Source organism: Odontesthes bonariensis, chromosome 3, assembly GCF_027942865.1.
Source record: "Odontesthes bonariensis isolate fOdoBon6 chromosome 3, fOdoBon6.hap1, whole genome shotgun sequence".
Taxonomy (NCBI): Eukaryota; Metazoa; Chordata; class Actinopteri; order Atheriniformes; family Atherinopsidae; genus Odontesthes; species Odontesthes bonariensis.
In genome coordinates this window covers 20,625,374-20,644,344 of record NC_134508.1, presented here as the reverse complement: position 1 = coordinate 20,644,344, position 18,971 = coordinate 20,625,374, and the positions used below count along the sequence as shown (strand labels likewise).

At 40.6% G+C, this 18,971-nt stretch overlaps 2 protein-coding genes across 2 annotated transcripts; one reads left to right on the top strand and one right to left on the bottom strand.

Annotated features, from left to right (window-relative positions):
- Positions 1–5,433: 5,433 nt before the first annotated feature.
- endou (endonuclease, polyU-specific) lies at positions 5,434–11,470 on the bottom strand. The gene is made up of 9 exons (XM_075462110.1): positions 11,413–11,470; positions 11,166–11,285; positions 10,951–11,073; positions 7,482–7,653; positions 7,169–7,374; positions 6,965–7,078; positions 6,136–6,242; positions 5,897–6,039; positions 5,434–5,548 (listed from the first exon to the last, which is right to left on the bottom strand). Exons 1-9 carry the CDS (start codon positions 11,468–11,470, stop codon positions 5,434–5,436), a joined length of 1,158 nt encoding a protein of 385 aa, XP_075318225.1.
- A 1,246-nt stretch (positions 11,471–12,716) lies between these two features.
- On the top strand, positions 12,717–17,980 carry tsfm (Ts translation elongation factor, mitochondrial). The gene is made up of 6 exons (XM_075462109.1): positions 12,717–12,857; positions 13,120–13,272; positions 13,417–13,545; positions 13,644–13,766; positions 14,659–14,740; positions 17,397–17,980. Exons 1-6 carry the CDS (start codon positions 12,810–12,812, stop codon positions 17,789–17,791), a joined length of 930 nt encoding a protein of 309 aa, XP_075318224.1. The 5' UTR covers positions 12,717–12,809; the 3' UTR covers positions 17,792–17,980.
- Positions 17,981–18,971: the final 991 nt, after the last annotated feature.

Sequence of the window (18,971 nt, the reverse complement as noted above, 5' to 3'; positions counted from 1 at the left end):
CAACACTTTTCTGACTATTTTGCCTACCTAAAGGGAGATTTCTATAGTATATAATACATTTAAATTAGAAATTTTACAGAGAATTTTAAGGTTCTTTAGATAATAAATTTGACTTCTTTGATACTAAGAGAATAATAAAGGATTCAGAGGACAGCATTTAAAAACGTTAGATGCGTTACTTGTCTGTTACCTGGTTTTCAAAAGGTGCAAATAAAGTGCATTTTGAAACCTTCATTTTGGGGCGCAGTCATTTATTTTTTAGGCTGAAGGTTGGCTGAAGGCCACATGATTCCAAATGCCTTATCAAGGCTTTGAAAAGTTAGGTTACAACTTTTAGCCATTTACTCACAAGTAATGAATAAGAATAATTGTTCAATCATTTGGAAACAGTGGCTGTCAGCTGGCCCGTGAGTTTCAGCACCGGACAGTTCCCTTCTGATGGCGTCTTTGAAACAAAACGTAAAAAATCAACTAATTCAAAGTTGCCAGAAAACCGTTTCTTCAGCGAAAGAAATGGTTTTGAATGGAAATTTAAAGGAAGAGGTCGTTTTGAATATATATGAATATGTCATGGCACCCTTTTTTTCTTTCATAAAAGCATTGTTTGTTGTTTCCACCGTCTCCCCCTCTCCCCCCGCGCGGGGTCAGCCTAATAATCCCGGTCATCTTGTGAACTGGTAAAGCCCCGGCAAGTCACTGACAGGACTTCAATCTGGGGCAGCGCAGGATTTACTGTGTGGATGAAGCGGCGACCATGGGATTAAATGAAAGATCGACATCCCCCTGATCACTGGCCTAACAGAGGGCTCAGGCTGTATTTGACAGGACAATTTCAAAGACAGAATTATTATTCTGTCGCCTCAAACTGCGTGCTTTGCTAGCCAGCTGAAGCGATAACATTTAAGCTTTTTATAAATGACACCGACACAATAATCAAAGTAACCTTCAAATAAACTGTTGACTGAAGGTGACGTTGTTTCACTTTAAAATCGAAAAATTGATCTCAAAATTAGAGTTATCTACGTTTATCTAAAACTGTGCAAAACTTATTTTGGATGTGTGTCTGATTAGAACACAGACATTAGCCTACAAACTGATTCCTCCAGTCTCTTCCATGGAAACATACCCGTGCCGATGTGTCCCGGGATCGCCTGCAGGAACTTTGTCAGATGTTGGTTCTTTGTCCACGGGTCACAGTTTGGACTCACTGCCTATGAAACAGCGTTGAAGTTCGGCGCTGTCTCCTTGCGCTCAGCAGTTCCTCAGCGTCTCAGTGTAGATCACTCTCCAGGGGCTCCCAGTTTTAACCTCCACGTTAAAGCTCCTCCTCCCCCTCCCGTCCAATTCCTGTCGACTCGCTTGAGCTCGAGCGTGGCCGGCCCGTGGCTCCGGCCCCCTGGAGCTCCACTTGTCGCGTGCTCGCGTGTGCGTGTGTGTGTGTGTGTCTGTGTCTCAAAAAGATGTGCATAAGCACAGACAAACAGCAGAGGCCCGGGCTTTTGTTGCTTTGCGCGGGCGGCCGCCAAATCCGCGAAACGTTTTTATTGAACGGTGGGGAGACGCGCTCAGTTGCCTGAGCCTAACTGTATGTGACAGCTTGAAGTTGCGTGAGAGCAGGTGTTTGCTCCATCTCCTCTTGCAGCCATCCATCCCGTCCCAATGCTGAGATAGGCTGTTGAACAAGTTCATGTTTCCCAAGAGGCTGCTCCGACCAGAAGGGGTAAGGTTCGCATCAAGTGCGCAGTTAAATGGGCAATATACTTTAGGGACTCATTCCACCTCCGCCTCTCTGCAGTACATAGGTGCTGAGCTTCTGGATTTTTAAGCTTGGCAGCATGACCCACACTGTGTGTGTTTGCCTGTCCGTATTTTCTTATAAATGTTAATATTGGTGTTTAAAGCATGCTTTTCAGTTTTTACTCATCAACATTTCATCTGGTGATGACCAACATTTTTTTTTTTGTTGTGTGCTGACATTTCCTTTTAGAATTTTCTGGTATGATTCAATTGTTCTGTAAATGACGGTCTGGATGCAAGAAAACGTTCAACGCTCCAACGATGATACTGCAGCCACCACTTTTCACAAAAAGGACTGAGTTCCTATACTGAAATGCAGTAAAACACTTTCCAATAAAACGCTTTTATGCATGTTTATGCACATGTTTATTAGCAAAGTGCAGACAGGCAGCAATGCCATTTTCTTTATTTTTTTTTTTAGTGTAATATTTTCATAGCAGACCGCTGGGATGCTCCAGCCCCCCCCCCCCCCCCCCCCCCCCGCGACCCGACCGACGGATTCAGCGGTATAGAAAATGGATGGATGGATGGATTTTCATAGCAGCTATACTATTTTGCCTTATCTATTCAATTGGGCTCTCTTTCTGCCTTTATTTCTTTTTCTATATTACTTTGCAGAAATATTTGATATTCTGAAGCGCATGTTCACAATTTTATTTTCAATTTTAGGTCACTATTGATCATGGAAGAAAACTATTTGTTACATCGACTTGAATTATTTGCCCAATAGTTGTGTAAAAAAAAAGACGTTCTGTAAAAGTTGCACAATTCTGAGTTCTGAAGGTAACAGTGATCTTCAGATAATATATGATACAGGAATGAGGCACCGTATGCTCTAACAGAGGGGCTTTGGTTAGGTTTGGCGTTTTTTGCAAACCCAAACCTTATTATTCTCACTCCTGTTTCATTCCCAAGCCGACCACCTTGCTTGCTGCTCCTCCCCCTGCATCTTTTCCTGTCCTATTCCACACCTGCAGCCTGAGATGGGAATAGCAAAGCTGGGCCTCTTGCATCCCCAGAGTGAAACTAGCAGGGGACTGTGATAGCTGAGGCCCTGTGTCCCTGTTGGACACTTTTATGACACAGTTCATAACATTGAAAACAAATAATTTCTATCTTGAAAAAATAGTTGCATTCAAACTTATAAAATCCCATTACTGTCATATCAGATCTCACCTTTTATTAACTAATCTTCTGTATAGTTTAATCTAAAATTCTTTATAGTTTAATTTTAAGTAATTTTACAAGTGTTCCATCTTTATGTTCCACAAGCTATGTTCAAGTATGCAACGATGTTCCTTGTTCCCTCTGTGCTTGACTCACATCACAAAGTCCTGCTGCAGATGGTCTTCATTTATATGGTCTGTGGCTCAGATGCCCATCTAAACTCCCTCGGCTGCTTCATCCCATCTTTACCTTTTCTGACCTTGTGGGATAGGAATCTATTTTTTTTTAATATAGATATATGTAGAAAAGGACAGATAAAACTTCACTTCAATACACTCACAAACATGACCTTCCTCCAAATTCCCAGTGTGTTTGTGTGTGACAGAGGAAAAGTGGGTTTTGTCCATCTGTCATACTGGAAGTCCTCGGAGAGATGCCAACACCACAGCATGAGGGCTATGTTAGTGAGTATTTGTGTGTGCACTCATGTACGTGCATAAGGACAGACTGCAAGTGCAGCACTTTCAAAGTTTATCTACATTATTAGAGCAGCAGCCTCTATTGGACAGTCTGGGGTCACCTCACCTGACCAAGATTGTATCTTTCACTCGGCATACTCCGTTCAAAATATATACCACCGGCAAGAGCAATGACAATATGGTTATCAAATTGTTCAGCAAACAAAAAAACACCAGAGAATGAACGTTGATCTGTATTTCATGGTCCCCCGTCAACTTAAGAAATGGCCAGCATCTAAGCCAAACTTGAACCTCCCTCCAGTCCAGCACCAACCCTGGGGAGACTGGGGTGACCATTGACCATGTGTCCCTCTTCTAACCATCTCATTGATGGACACAGCTACTGGATAAGATTGACACCCTCCTCTGCGTGAACCCCTAAACCCCCTTAACCCTTTCCTAAACCCTGTGTTGGCCCCCCTGTTGTGCATGCTCATTGGCTGACCGCCTTCAGGCGTCCCTTTTCCACGGGTCCATTGTCTGGCCCCATAAGCAGCTTTGTTTCTGCATGTGCAGCTGGGATAGCTCCCTCAGCCATTAGCCACAACACGCTAAAGGGAGAGCAGGATAATATGATTACAAAACAAAAGTCAGGTGGCTCACGAGATCTGCAAGAAGAAGCCCATTTGGGGAGATGCGAGGACACACTGGCGGGTGGCCAGCTATAATTTGATTATGAAGTTGTGTGAGTGACAAAAGGAACAATTGAATCTTTTTTTCCCTTTATTTGCCACTCTGTGATTTAATTTGATTCCATCGGGGCTTTAAAAAGAGGGCAGCGTGAAAAGAGAGAAGATTTACTCTTCTCATTTCTGGAGTCACCAGCTCAGAAAATGTAATGAATTCTGACAAAATAGCAAGATAAATTCATCCTTTTTATTGTCCTGCTGCTGAAACACATTGGCTGCTTGTGAGGCCCAAATCAGGAGAACCGCTGGAGTTTTCATCCAAACTGACTGGTCTTGTGCTTATTTTTTCTTTTTTCTTTTTTGAATGAATGCACACAGACTGGTGGACAATAGGATCAGTGACATATCCATCTCCTGTAATACTTTTTTTAAACAGGGCAGCAAGTGTGTCCCCCTGTTCTGTCGGCAGACCAGAATTTATCCTGTTAGTCACCCTAGATGAGTGAAAGAGTAGAATCAACCCCCATCCCAGCTGGACACACACACACGCACAAGGATGCGCCCATTCATACAGACACACATACACATGCACACACACACAAACACTTAACCCCTCACTGGGGAGCTACTCGTGCACAGCTTTATGGACAGCTGATAAGAACAGGTTGAGCTGGTGCTACTGTTCAGAGCAGGTCAAGCAGAATAAGATCTGTTAACGTCTTTTTGAATCTGTAGTTTATACTGCCAAATACGGCATTTTTTTTTTTCAATGTTTTTGTTTTGCTCTTATATAAGACAATAAGCAGTTGTGCCAAATGCACACATGCTCCTAAGACTAAAAGGTTAGCGTCAGCATTGTGCCCACTCGGGGTCTGTAAACGCCCATTTTTTGCCCCATTAGGCACAGCTTGATCGTGCCCCTGGGAGAGCGTCACATTCTCATGCCCTGCAAGACTAGCTCTAGAGGTTTTCACTGCTGATTAATCTATGCGCTGGTTTGATGAGTCTTATCTGTAGCACATCATAAAAAAAACAATATTAACAAAAAAAATATTAAAAGTAATTCAGGGTTTCATATTGCTTTGTTACAGTATGTAGGGAATTAAACTATACTGTTGTGATGCATTTATCTAACCACATATCTTTCTGTTTTTTTAACTGAAAGTTGCTGCTCAAGTTTTGGAATACCTTGTGCAAATGATCTCTGTTTGGAATATCATTACCTTTTCAAAACAGAGCCTGAACATCTATTTCAAGAGTGAAACGTTGAAAGACAAACAGGCTGCTCTGTAACTAGCTTATTGTTTATCATATTTTCAAATCTAGGGCGATGCAGGAAAGGCAGAGCCGATGTACTTCTTCCCATCACCATAGGAAGAGTTAGTCCAGGTGTAAGTTTGGATAATGAGCCGCTTCCCTCCAAGGCTCAGGTGACACCTAAAGATGACGGACAAGAGCCTGTTCAGTTATCTTTATTCAACAAGATGCAATATGCAATGAAATTTAAAAAGAAGTCCCCTCAATACTACAAATTAAAAAAAATAGGCTTATTTGTAGATTGAATTATCATTTATCTTATCATGACAGAAAGTTTAGAATTGTTATGAATTTAGTGGTTTCAAAGCCCGAATCTCATCTAAATCTGCTGCTTTCTCTATTGCTTGAAAGACACCAAGGTGAACAGGCTGTAGCTGAGATGTTTTTTTTTTCATCTAGTTTGATTTGGGATGTACACAGACACCTCATATCAATCATTCACATTTCAGAACATGTAGATTTACTCACTGTTTCCCAGGCCGAGTTATGAAGCAGAGACTGTAGAGGGCAAAGTCAAACTCGGGGCTGCAGCCAATGACGGCAGAGCCAACTTGCTTGAAGTAGCCGTCCCAGTTGAACTGCATTCCCAAGACATCAGGATATGTGGTCCACTGACAGCATAAGAATGAACAATATAAGAAAACAACAGCAGTGCAGCAAATAACCAAAAACTGATCTACACATTGGGGTTCAGTGTAGACACTTACAGGCCCGTTGAAGCTGTGGCTGTAGTAGTTCATCTTTCCTATTTTCTCAAGAAGATAAAACTGGATCCAGTTGTGGAAACCAGACACTTTTCCTCCCTTGATCTCTCCTATTACAGAATTTACATTCATGTGAAAAAGAGAAAACACCATCTTTCAAATCTAAGGTAAAAACAAAAAGGTAAATACAGCTTCAGATTACACATATTTTTTTAACAAGGGTGGTGTGGCATTTAAAAAGATAAATATACCCCACAATTCAATAGTAGAACCACCTTTGGTAGAAATAATTTGAAGTTATCATTTTCTGTATAACATTATCATTCTAATTTTGGATCAATCTTCATATTCAGTTCAATGTTATTTCACCTCATTGAGACTTGTGGGTGTTCGTAATGCTTGGCTCTTTCAAGGTCCTACCACCTAATTTCATTCAGGTTGCATTCTGGACTTTCACTGGTTCATTACAACACTTTGATTCTTCTCTTTTTCAGCCATTCTGTGTAGATTTGCTACTGTGTTTGGGATCGTTGTCTTGTGACACGACCCAGCCAAGCTTTAACTGTAAGACAGATGGCCTCACGTTTGACTCTAATGCATTTTGGAATACAGAAGAATTGATGGTTGACTCAATGACCACGAGGTGCCCAGGTCCCATGACAGTTGCTAGGAAGTATTTGCGCTTGGTTTTCTCCAAACTCAGTGCTGTGCATTACGACCAAACATATCAAACTTTGTTGTCTGTCCAAAAGTCTTTTGGTTGCACTAATGGAGCTCTTATATATCACAATGAAAACATATTTGGAAACACTTGAAAGAAATCTGTCCCAACCTGCAAAAATGTGTTCAAAGCCGCTGGAGTCCAACTTGTTGTTGTTGCGGGAGTACAGACCAAACCACATCATCTTCAGGTCCTGAATAAACTCTGCCTCGGATGCATAAACCCCTTCAAATATAGAAAAGCATCCACTGAAAAGTGACATGACAGTAGCGCCGAGATTGTGTCAAAATGAAGTGTTACACATGGACCTTTTACCTTTGGTGTAGAGGAAGGCAAACAGCTCTCTGCCCAGCTCAGTGTTGGACATAGTTTCCCTGAGGAATGTGTCCTGCTCAGCCAGCTGCTGAGAGCTGAAGTTCTCCGCCTGTCCAGTCATCCTGTTGTAGTTGTCCAGCACCGCTATAAAAGCAGCATAGGTAGGTCTGGTAAACAGAGCATCCTCATCCAGGTAGCGGAACAAGCTGTAAGGACAAACAATTATGCCGTAAAACGGAAACAAATTAAACCCATACATTCAGATGGAGAAGAACAGGTGTCAGTGAGAGATCTGATAAAACTGTCTTCTCACGGCTTCGCTGAGAGATCTGACTGGGAGCTGGTCGAGGAGTCTGACACCAGAGCCTGAGGGTCAATGATCAACTCTGAGGCTGAAGCTTTGTTTGAGTCCAGAACATAAAGTGTCTCAGAAAGAGCCTTGATCTCAGCATCAGTGATCACACCACCACTGTCTCCTCCGTCACCTATAAGGCAATACAAACACATGGACATATAATTCCTTACATGTTTCAAAAGGCTTTAACCTGTTTTACAAAAAAGTTAGTATACAGTGTAAGAATACCATAGGAACAGAGTGATTTGAAAGTAATTTAAATCCTGTATTTGATCTTCCAAACACACTCCAAAAGTGTTTGAGAACAGGACAGTTTTACTCTTGATCTCAGTTCATCCTAAATAAGCTCAGGCCCAGACAAGGATGCATGTACCGCATAGATTTATTTATGTACCATGTACATTTTCTAAAATTTATATGGTAAAGTTTTAATTTGTATTTGGATGCAGCTAAGGACTGTATTGACTCAAGTGATCCTGTTCCTCTGCAACAAAATACTGCAAAATACTGCACTACTGTTCATTTCCCAATCTGGTGGCTGAGCAAAATCATCACCTTTTTGGTTTGTTATGTTGCAAAAACAGTGACACCTACTGGTCAAAAGCAGTTTCTCATGGCAAGCAATCCTGCTGACACTTGGAAAATGGTATCAAGATCAACAGCAATGGAAAAACTTGATCACGAAAAAGAAAAGCTCAAGAGAAGCTTTATCAAGATAATTTTCTTATGCTAAAATGCAAAGAGCACAATGTGAAAATACTCTATCAGATGTGGAAACCCTTCAATTTTTAATCAGTAAAGAAATGTTACAGTAGTGTACCTGAGAGTACCCTCTCCACATCCAGACATTAGGCCTTAAGGATGTATCATTATATACTGTATCTGTATCATGGAGCCGGCGGAAACAGTGACATGTCGCTAGTCTTACCGCCACAGAGGTTTTCATAGTCGCTGCAGCAGTTGTTGTACTGGGAGCACTTGGAGTTGCAGTGGCACTTGTTCTGGGAGTTGTATGCCTCACCACATCTGCCGCTACAAGATGTTTCTGCAGCTGCAATTAGAGGAATTCTAAATGTGGATATTTACATTCACAACAATAATCCAAACTTATGATGTCCACATATTTTGGCACAAGTAAGTTCTTCATTTTCACATTTTTAAAAGTAAAGATCTGCTTTCAGAAGAACCGCTTCTTCTTGTTATATTTTTGGAGTTATTTTCAGATTCGGTTCTTTTCCTTTCAGTTCAAGTGAGAATGTGAGACTGTAGTCACGGTGGAACTGTAAACAACTCTCCTGAAGCCTCAATGTGTCAGGAGGTCTAACACATCAAAATGTTTGTGAACAACTGGTTAGATTGCAATTTGTTGTAATTTTCATTTGAAAAATTGTGAATAATCAGTGGGCTACACCAATAGTGCAGTGTCAATGAGTTCCTCTTTCACTTGTGATTCCCCCACCTTTCGTGATGTCCAGTCTTGTAGGTTTGTGTATTAATTGGTGACAGAAACACAAACATTCAAACAGCATGGAAGACAATGGGCCTCATGCAAGAAGCGTTCGTACGCACAGATTTGTTCTTAAATCGTCCGTACGAGTGATTTAAGAGAATTTGCGCATTCACCAATCTTTTCGTATTTTACGTTTTCTTTCAGGTACGAACAGAATTGAAGAGTGATCCAGAGCTGTCGTAGGAGTTTCGTAAAATAGTCCGCTGTTATTCAAATCACGTTTGCTTGACTAATGGATTGTATATTTAATTACTTTGAAGAAAACATAAATAAATATATACATTATACCCAACAATGATGCTGACATTATTCTGTTTGACTTCAAATATGCACTAATCGAAGGTTAATTTGAATCTGTATATAACGGGAAGCGTAACCAGCGGCTGACTTGCGACTTTTGGATGCCTCAGCGCGTCAGGCTCTTGGAAGAGAGCGTGTGGAGACAGACGAATGGCTGAGATCGCGATTCAGATTGCCAAGGACTGTGCTGCTGCAAATATGCAGCTTAATTGCTAGAGCCACAACTCCAGAGAGAAACACGCCGATCAAACCCAATTCCACCACACGTCCAGGACCTCACCACCCTTGGATTTTTGGCCACGGGAACCTTTCAGAGGGAGATTGGAGACAGATCGGGGGTGTCCCAGTCCTCTGTGAGTCGTGCGCTCCCCTTGGTCATCAAAGCTCTCATCAGTTTATCAACCATGGTACATCAAATTCCCATACGCCGCTGTCCAACAAGTGCAAATTAAGAGGGACTTTCATGCCGTGGCTGGACTGCCAATCATAATTGGAGCACGAGACATATACGCATCAAAACACCCGTGCCGTTGTGGAGCGCACTGCTGAAGGCCAGGTGGGTGTGTCTCGATACAGCTGGGGGGCAAAATAGCCCAGAGGAGGCATGCCAGATTTGCGCAATATTGCCATGAACGAGGGTCTCCTACAACCTGAACCAGCCCAGGCAGACAAGAAGCTGTGGTGCCAGAAGACCCCCCTCATGGACCACCCCATCAAAGTGCCATCATGATGAGGCAACAACTGATTGCACGGCTTTAGTTGCAGTCATCGATCGCCTGCCCATGGCGAGACGTTTTTTTTTAAGCCATTTTCATATCAAACCATTTATTTTTTTATTTCGCTGACATGGTATTAACAGCACTCGTAATTGCTTCCAATTTCTTCACTTTAGCAGGTCCCGTCCACTGCTGACACTGCTAAAAATGACAGATTTTCCTTTTTGGATCTCTGAAAGCAGAACTTTAATCTCAGAGCCCGTATTCTCAGCACTCAACACTTCCTGGCACAGGAGAGAGGAAGCACAGCCTTATATGGTATCATTTAGGGCGTGGAGTATGCAAATCTACTATCCTCGTGCACGTGAACTTAAGATACGCACAGGTGTGATTCATCATTTACGCAGGTCGTTTACACACTTTTTCCGAAGTTAAGAGCGCTTGTTGAATCTGACGTGGCGTGTTCGTACGAGACCTTCTTACGAAAAAAGTAAGAGAAATTTAGAATAAAAATACGAAAATGTTCTTGCATGAGGCCCAATATTCTGAAATAGCAGAGGACCTGTAGCAATATTTAAAAGTTTGGTCATTTCCACATATTGAATTTGAAAATGTAGGAGTGTCCAAACCTTTGAACTGTATCGTCTTTCTAAAAGTTTGGTAAATGGAAAAAGATATTTCTGTAAAATTGAGAATATTAAGATTTCCCAGGGAAGAACCAAAGAGCTCACTGTTTCACTGCTGAGTCAAAGATTGTGTTTTCACTGTGTGAAAACTACCAGCAGTTGTAAACAGAGTAGTTAGTGACACAAGTGCCAAAATAAACAGAGCCTGGACTATCAACTCTGGAGTGACAGTGTAAGGTACGTGAGAAGCAGTAAGCATTAGCTGACAGTCTTACCGCCACAGAGGTTTGCATAGTCGCTGCAGCAGTTGTTGTACTGGGAGCACTTGGAGTTGCAGTGACACTTGTTCTGAGAGTTGTATGCCTCATCACACCTGCCTTTACAAGATGTTTCTCCAGCTGGAATTAGAAGAAAGGTACATATTGGTATTTCTATTGAAAACAATGATCTAAGCCCATAATATTCAATTCTTGCTACAGCCCTCACTTACCTGCGCATATTTCAATGTAGTCTGAACAACAGTCATTATAGCGCTCACATGAAGGGTTGCACTGACAGGAACCGCTGTCTGTGCCATAATCACACCGACCCTGACATGAGTCAAGGCTGTCTGGAAACCAACGATACAGATTGACATTTTAATAATGCAACAATTCGTAGATATCCTTGTTGTACCTGTGTCACATGGTCATAGGAAACTAATGTAATGATGATAAATGAGCAGAAAAAGCACTTACTGCTGTATCCCTGGCAGAACAGGGTCACACAAAGTAGAAGAACTGCAGTGACCTTCATCTTGGATTAGCTGGAAATGACACAAGGTTAGCGGACTGTTGTAATGGCTTTCCTTTTATACAGCTTTCCCCTGACCAATCAAAATGCAAGCACCTGAGCACAACCCTGTCACTTAATCACAATCACATCCTTTTTGATAAAGTTCTCTAAAATTATTTTAGAATTATAATATATTTATAATATATACATATATTATACATACGTATATATATATATATATATATATATATATATATATATATATATATATATATATACATATATTATACATATATATATATTTATATTTGGTGTGACATATATATATATATATATATATATATATATATATATATATATATATATATATGGCACCTCTAAACAAAAGAGGAGGAAAATTATAAAGAAAAGTTTCAGTTTCTGTGCTGTGAAACTACCCATCAGCTTATGTGCTTTCATACATAAAAAAGGACCATATCAGGTAATTTTCAGTGATTATACAGTTAATACAGTTCAATAAAAAGGATGACATTTCCATTCAGTCATAAATAAATTTTTCTTTCAGAAGCCTTTCCTTCATTCTCCCACCAAAATGCCCAGATGTAGTATTTCTCAGGGTCCGTGCAACAGGACTAGAAAAACTAAAATAACTCCTATTTCTGTGTGCCAGATCATGTAGAGTACACCTGCTCCCATGGAACTGCAAACATATGGAGATTGCTCAAGTGTAGTTTGCATGCTCCCCATGTCCATACGTGGGTTCTCTCAGGGTACTCCGGCTTCCTTCCACCATCCAAAAAAACATGCATGCTGGTCATTCTAAATTGACGTTAGGAGTAAGTGTGTGTGCTTTGTTGTTTGTCTCATTTGTCTTTGTGTGGCCCTGTTAAGGACTGGTGACCTGTCCAGAGTGTACCCTGCCTTTCATCCAATAGTAACCAGGAGAGGCTCCAGCCACCCTGCGACCCTCAATTGGATTAAGTGGGTATAGAAAATAGATTCTTTTTTTCCAAGATTAATCTACTTTTGATCTCCCATATTGCTGTACAATTATCTTTCTTTTCCGTAGTTTCTTTTTGTCACCTATAAGTATAGCCATTTCTGAAAAGACAATAAAAAAAGCCTTGATTAAATAAATAATGTGGCTTATTTGTCTTTTGTTACCAAGGTTTTATCTTTTTTTGTTTTTTAATGACCCGCAGTAAATGTAGCTATCCTCCCGTCCGGTAGATGGCGCTGAAGAGAAATACTTGTCTTCACAGAAACCTTTTTGTCCCTTTGCGGGTTCCTTCCTTTCCCAGCGTGGACTTCAATGACATTCTGAGCTTTCATAAGACAGATCTGTTCTCCACTTGTAAAGATGGCTTTAACCTTTTTATTCAGAGTAATTACAAGAGACGTGTTAAAGGTGAGTAGATAAAACTTTGAATGGGATATTTTATTTATAGCTGGAACTGACGTGAGTTGTTTTGAATGTTAACTGTTAGTCTCTCTCCACAATGTGATTTACCATTCAACATTCACTGCACAGTTTCAGGTAGTTATTTTACTTGAAATGCATACATGTTTTGTATGCAATTTGACATTCGTCAGTCCTCTGAATCCAGAGGAAATCTTTGTCACTGCCGCGTTTGCATTTTAACTTTATGTCAGTCACTTATCGTCCTCAGAGCAACATTTGTCAGCATGTACAGTCGTTGCACACAGGGTGTCAGCTCCTGGCAGCAGACAAAGCCCTCCTGATGAAACTGCGAAAAGGCACCGGCTACACCTTCACAAACTGCAAGAAAGCTCTGGAGAAGTTTGATAATGACATAACACAGGTAACCCACCTCTACCTGCACCTGTGGGCTACAGGTTGTATGGCTTTCATGGATATCTGCTTAATTAATCTGGTAAAGTGGGATGATTACTGAAGGAAAAAGCTGTGACAGTGTTATTGATATAATTATTTTCCAAACATTCAGGCTGAAAACTGGCTACACGAGCAGGCCCAAAAGGAGGGCTGGAGCAAAGCTAACAAGCTGGAAGGTCGAAAAGCCAAAGAGGGCCTGATTGGTCTGTTTATCGGAGATAAAGATGCAGTGATGGTGGAGGTGAGACCGCTGGTCCAGGAATGAACTCGCAGCATCATTGTTTCTGTTGATGTCTGTTTAGTGCATTCAGTGGCTTTACACGTGTCTGTTTGTTGCAGGTGAACTGTGAAACAGACTTTGTTGCTCGCAATGAGAAGTTCCAACAGCTGGTGAAGGATGTGACGTTTGCCACTTTGGCTCACCATCGAAATAAAATGCAAAGCCAGGCAGGATATGTGAAGGTAAAGGTGCCCACTCAGGACAGTAGGTGGAAGCTGATAACATTCTATTTATTTTTCTTTATGTTATAGATTTTAAATGGACACTTAAAGTGAAAGGTAATGGTGGTTTGGGTCTTTTGTCCAGACATAATTTTCTTTTCCAAGAGTTATTCCGACTTTAGTACTTGAAAGGGGATTTTTAATTCTTTCTTTATTCATAGTTTTCTCTAAAGTTGCCCTGTTAGACGTTTTGAGCTTGGCCAAAGTTTCAAATATTTAACAAAGTCTATGCAAAAGTAAGTCATATGAACCACATGTTCAGCATAGAAAACAGTAATAACACTTGGTTTTGATAGTTTTTCTCTTGTTTTTTTCCCCCCTGTTTTTATGGTAAGCTTATGTCAGCTTGAAAAAGATTTGTTTTTCTGGTCATCTGATACATCAAGCACACCACGCATATTCATAGTTGGCTTCTAGGGAGGGGGCATTAAGAGACTCTATCCAGTGAGGATGAACTAGACACTGGGTAAAGAATAAGATAAAGATTTTTATTTGAAGAATGAGCAACCCAACGTGTACATCAGTAAACACGGGCTCTTATTTTGCCTACAGCAAGATTTCAGTTCCCTATGAATTATGTGTGTTTTCCTTTTCCTTGTTGTTGTGCATGTGTTAACATTGTGGATTGTGTCAAGCTAAAAATCCAGTTAAAACCTTTATGAAGTGTCTTTCAAAGAGGAGCTGCTTGTAAATTTCAGGATATTATGTGTCGCATTTTCTAAAGTGCATCAGAAACTGCCACTTGTTTAGTTTATTCGGTCTTACTCTTGCTGTCTGACTGTACTGAAATGCAGCCCCTGCTTCTTTTGCTCTACTTCATCATGTCTGACATTTAACTTTTTTTCTTCCCCAGAGTGCCCTGGCAGGTGAGGAGTTAAGCAAACTCAGTATGGCTGAAGGAGTTTCACTAGCTGACCAGGTGGCTCTCACAATAGGTCAGTAAGACAAGGTTTTTTTTTTTTGTTTTCTGACACTGTGTCTCCCCTGTATTTACAGAATAAATGCATTTTGCATATACTTTGCAACATAATTGACAAGCACTTGTTTTCAAGTCAGTTTTTAGTAAATTCATTGAATTCTATAGCTGCCCCACTGGGCCCACCATTATGACCCAGAGAATTGAAAAAAATGCTGTAAAGGTGAGTTGTTGATTCCACATGATGTCTGTCGACTTCAAGCTGACCAAAGTGTTTGTGTTCACATATAAACGGAGTAAAGAGACAATAGTTGAACTGACATAACGTCTTGAGCTTTAACTGGATTTTATTAATTTGTGACTGTATTTTATTCTGTATTTATTTACTTACATAAGATGTGATTTATATATTTACTCTGAAAATATAGCAAATGATGATATGGAAGGGCCCCTCATAATGGTAAATGTTCAGGAAACCACATGCTATAATAACTGCAGGTGAAGCTAATTGTTTTGAAGTCCAGCTCACAATTTGGGGTTCGAGTTCGCTGTAAAGTAACATCTGTTTACAGAAAAAGCTGTAATTACCCATTTTGCTCTCACTGCTCGGCAGCAAACAAACTCACAGCTGCGGAAGAGGCCTGAGCATTTGGCCCATAAACAGTAAGAAATTGTTTGGTTTAGGTCAGTGGAGTTTGCTTCATGTAATGGTCAGATGCATCGAGTGAGTCGAGAAAAATGGAAACAAAACCAATGTAGACGCAGGAGCTAATTTTAGGGTTTAGCCCTTTTTTGAACTCAGGCGAAGGAAGCGGCGCAAACACTCCAAATTAAAGATGCAAGCAGCGGTGAGTGGTTTTAGGTTTGACAAAGCGAAGCAAAGTAACGATGTATAAAAGAAGGGGCACAATGTCACAAACTGTGATTCGCCTTGCCCTAAGTGGAACTGGGTGGTATAACAACTTTATGATTCATATCAATGCTTTTTTTTTTTTCTTTTTAGCAAGCTATAAAATAGATGATACTTTTTATGTCATTTTAGATTTAGATTTCAGAAAATCAACTCTTCCATTGTGCGTAAATCGTCTCGTTTTGTCTGTTTCCACACGGCTGTGAATAAACTCTCCCTGTGTTTGTGATCTGCAGACTTACTTTTCTCTTTTCACATGAAGTGAAGCACCAGTCTAGTTAGTAGTCCCTTACCTTATCTCCTGCCTTCAGCCTATCACTTACTAGCTCCAAGATCATCCATCGTACATCTCTTAAACACTCAATATGTTCGCCATGATCGATTTTTAAAAATGGATAAATGGATAAATAAATATAAAAAAAAATAATCAGGATCAACATCAAATCTATATGTTTCAAAAAAAAAAAAAAAAAAAATCTAACCTTGTCCAACTCTACTGGTCTTTCGACCAGCACCCTTGGTTTTTGTATTTCAAAAAGAAAAAAGATCAAACATTTAGATCTTGAGGAAAACAAACTGCAGATGGGTTTTGTTAAAGCATAGTTTTTGGTTAAAGTTAGACGGGTAATTAACAATGCTGACTGCTTACACACCAGTGTGGTCTCCTCAGCAGCAAAACACCCGGTAGATTCAGCTTTAGGATTCCTTCTCTTCTTTTAGTAACTCTCCACAGCAGCTTCTGGTGATACTGCCTGTTGGGTTGTGTTTTAAAACTAAAAGTGTCTTGTAGGGATTGATTACTTATTCCTCTTGGTGTGGACCTGAATTTCCCTGCCTGTTAAACCTGTCAGACTTGTGTGCTCTTCTGTAGCAGTAAAAGGAGGAAGGATTGAAACAAGACCTTAACAGCTTCACTTCTGCTTTAACCTGATGTGCCACATTTGTTATTACACATTTACACAAAAAAATGTTTGGAAAAGCATTTAAAAGGGAGGAACAAAAAAGGCACTCTGAGATCAACCCATGAGTGAATTGAAGCCACCGTTCTCGACTATCAATACTCCGCCTGTAGCCACTCGTATAGTGCTGCTTTTTTCAAAAAATTTTCTTTTGTTTTGTCTGCATACAGATGGCTTTAAGTCTGTGGAAAATATATTCTTGATATAATTATCTTGCCAAATCTATCTGCAATGTAATTTCTCCATCTCCGTAACACTAAATTTGTTAAATGTGCCTCAAGCCGGTGATGGCAATTTAGCAAACTCCCAATTATCAGACTGCCCTAATATATCTTACAAGAGTATGGCGATTGTACGAAAAGATCAGTGGGTTATGACTGACATCATGCTAAGCCCCACCTGATATAGACCTGCTTGATTACATGCTGCTATGTTTTTGGATGTATACTTCCCATTGTGGTGAGCTGTGCAGCTAAGTCATGCAAAGTTTAGGAGCCATTTCCGTGGTGGCACAGTGTGTGTGGACAGGCAGGGATTACACCGCCCCCGTGTGGCCAAGTTGGGCTCATGTTTCTTGAAGTTTTACTCATCGAGCTACAAGCTATTTACAGAAATTTGAAAGGGTTAAATGTTGCAGTAGAAAAAAAAAAAGACAAGTAAACCCAAAAAAATCATTGCACCATGAAAGGTTTCAACAAAAGAAAGTAAATAAATCAGACGATAAATCATAAGTATGTATACTGACTGTCTAAGAAATTTCTCAGGTTTACTGTTCTTTGCTTAACTGATTTACTTTTTCTTCTCAGGTCGCCTCGGTGAGAACATGTCAGTGAAGCGGGCCGTGACAGTGGGGATTCCAGCCGAGTGGCACATTGGCTCATATGTACACGGCGCCATCAGTGGCCAGACTGAGGTGGCCATGGGCCGGTACGGGGCTCTGGTCATATTTCAGGGAGGAAAGGAGGGGGAACAGGACACCTTGGGTCGTAAATTGGGACAGCATATAGTGGGGGAGGCCCCTTTGTCCCTGGGCAACATGGATGACCTGCCCTGTGGTGAGAGTGAGACACGCTTGCTGCCCCAGACCTTCCTGCCAGACCCCAGTAGGACTGTGGCGCAGTTCCTCAGGGGCAAAGAGGCTCGTGTGCTTGACTTCATCCGATTTCAGTGTGGCGAGACACTTGGTGAAGAGAAAGAATGAAAAAAGTCACGTAGCATTTCTCAGGCGCGCTTATTGCATATGAGGAAGAATTGCAAGTGATCGTTAATTGTCGAACATTAAGACCGTCACGCAGCATCACCATGAATTTGAAAGCAGAATATAGTACACCTTCGACCGTCTGGGTCTGATGAAATTGCTGATCCAACAATAAAAAAATTTCCTGGAAAAGTGAATCTTATTCTTTTTAAATATGGATGTACAACAGTTATATTTTTATTGTTTGTATTGGAGGTAATTTATTTATTTTTTTTCTTATTTATTTATTTGGATTTTGACATTATGCTTCAGATTGTCAAGCTTTTGGAGTCCAAGATTGGCTTCGACCAATTTTTTTTGTTATTTTCACTGGCATTTATGGTGCCATCTATATGATCTCCCATCACTCGTGCAGGCCTTTTTTCTTTTTTTAATAACACTCCTACCTCAGTGTTTCACTGTTGCAGCTGTGCATTCACTTTAGTTCTCCTGGCAAAGTTCACACCAAACATGCTTAAACCCAATAAAGGCATCTTGATCTGAACGAAGAACATGGTATTAATAGTAACCATGCCTATTTTCATGCTCTTTACTATGATTTGGTCTTGAGGTTGGTGCCAAAAGGAGTTGTTTTATTTTCCTATATGATAACTGCAGTCTATAGAGGTTGACAGGTTGCAGTATCCTTCACACTGTTTGACCACTCAGGGCAAGTTTTGATTTTCATTGAAAACTCCTGTGCCATGTGTGAAATACTTGGCAATCTTGTTTCATACTTCCTGATTACTCCTGTTAACAGTTTCCACAAATGATGAGCTGTAATAGAATCTTGCTGTATCCTTTCCATCTTTATGAAGTCCTACTAAGAGTTTATTCCTTCAGCTCAGTCTGGCATTCTTTGCAGGGTGTAATGATAGGTCATAACTTGACCTACCTATGATAACTTCATAACTTGGTTTCTAACAGATAATCCTGTTAGTTGTTATTTACCTAAGTGATGCCCCTGTTGGGCCCCCAGCTGCTATTGCTTCTTCTAATCCAAATCCACTGACTGGACTTTACTGCCTCATCTGACACTTCCTTCACTATTTTCCTCACATTCTGTCCACTTACACCCAGCTCCCACAACAATGAGACAACAGACTTTGCAACAAATCCTCTACATCCTACTTCCACTGGACAG

Bases quoted from the DNA above. Each gene is read 5' to 3' on its own strand.
- endou (XM_075462110.1), bottom strand. From the start codon at position 11,470: ATGAAGGTCACTGCAGTTCTTCTACTTTGTGTGACCCTGTTCTGCCAG. The intron at 11,074-11,165 runs GTAAGTGAGGGC...TTCTAATTCCAG, and splicing joins CTACATTGAAATATGCGCAG to CTGGAGAAACATCTTGTAAA. The intron at 7,654-10,950 runs GTAAGACTGTCA...ATTGCCTTATAG, and splicing joins CTATGCAAACCTCTGTGGCG to GTGACGGAGGAGACAGTGGT.
- tsfm (XM_075462109.1), top strand. From the start codon at position 12,810: ATGGCTTTAACCTTTTTATTCAGAGTAATTACAAGAGACGTGTTAAAG. The intron at 13,546-13,643 runs GTGAGACCGCTG...TGTTTGTTGCAG, and splicing joins AAGATGCAGTGATGGTGGAG to GTGAACTGTGAAACAGACTT. The intron at 13,767-14,658 runs GTAAAGGTGCCC...TTTCTTCCCCAG, and splicing joins GCCAGGCAGGATATGTGAAG to AGTGCCCTGGCAGGTGAGGA.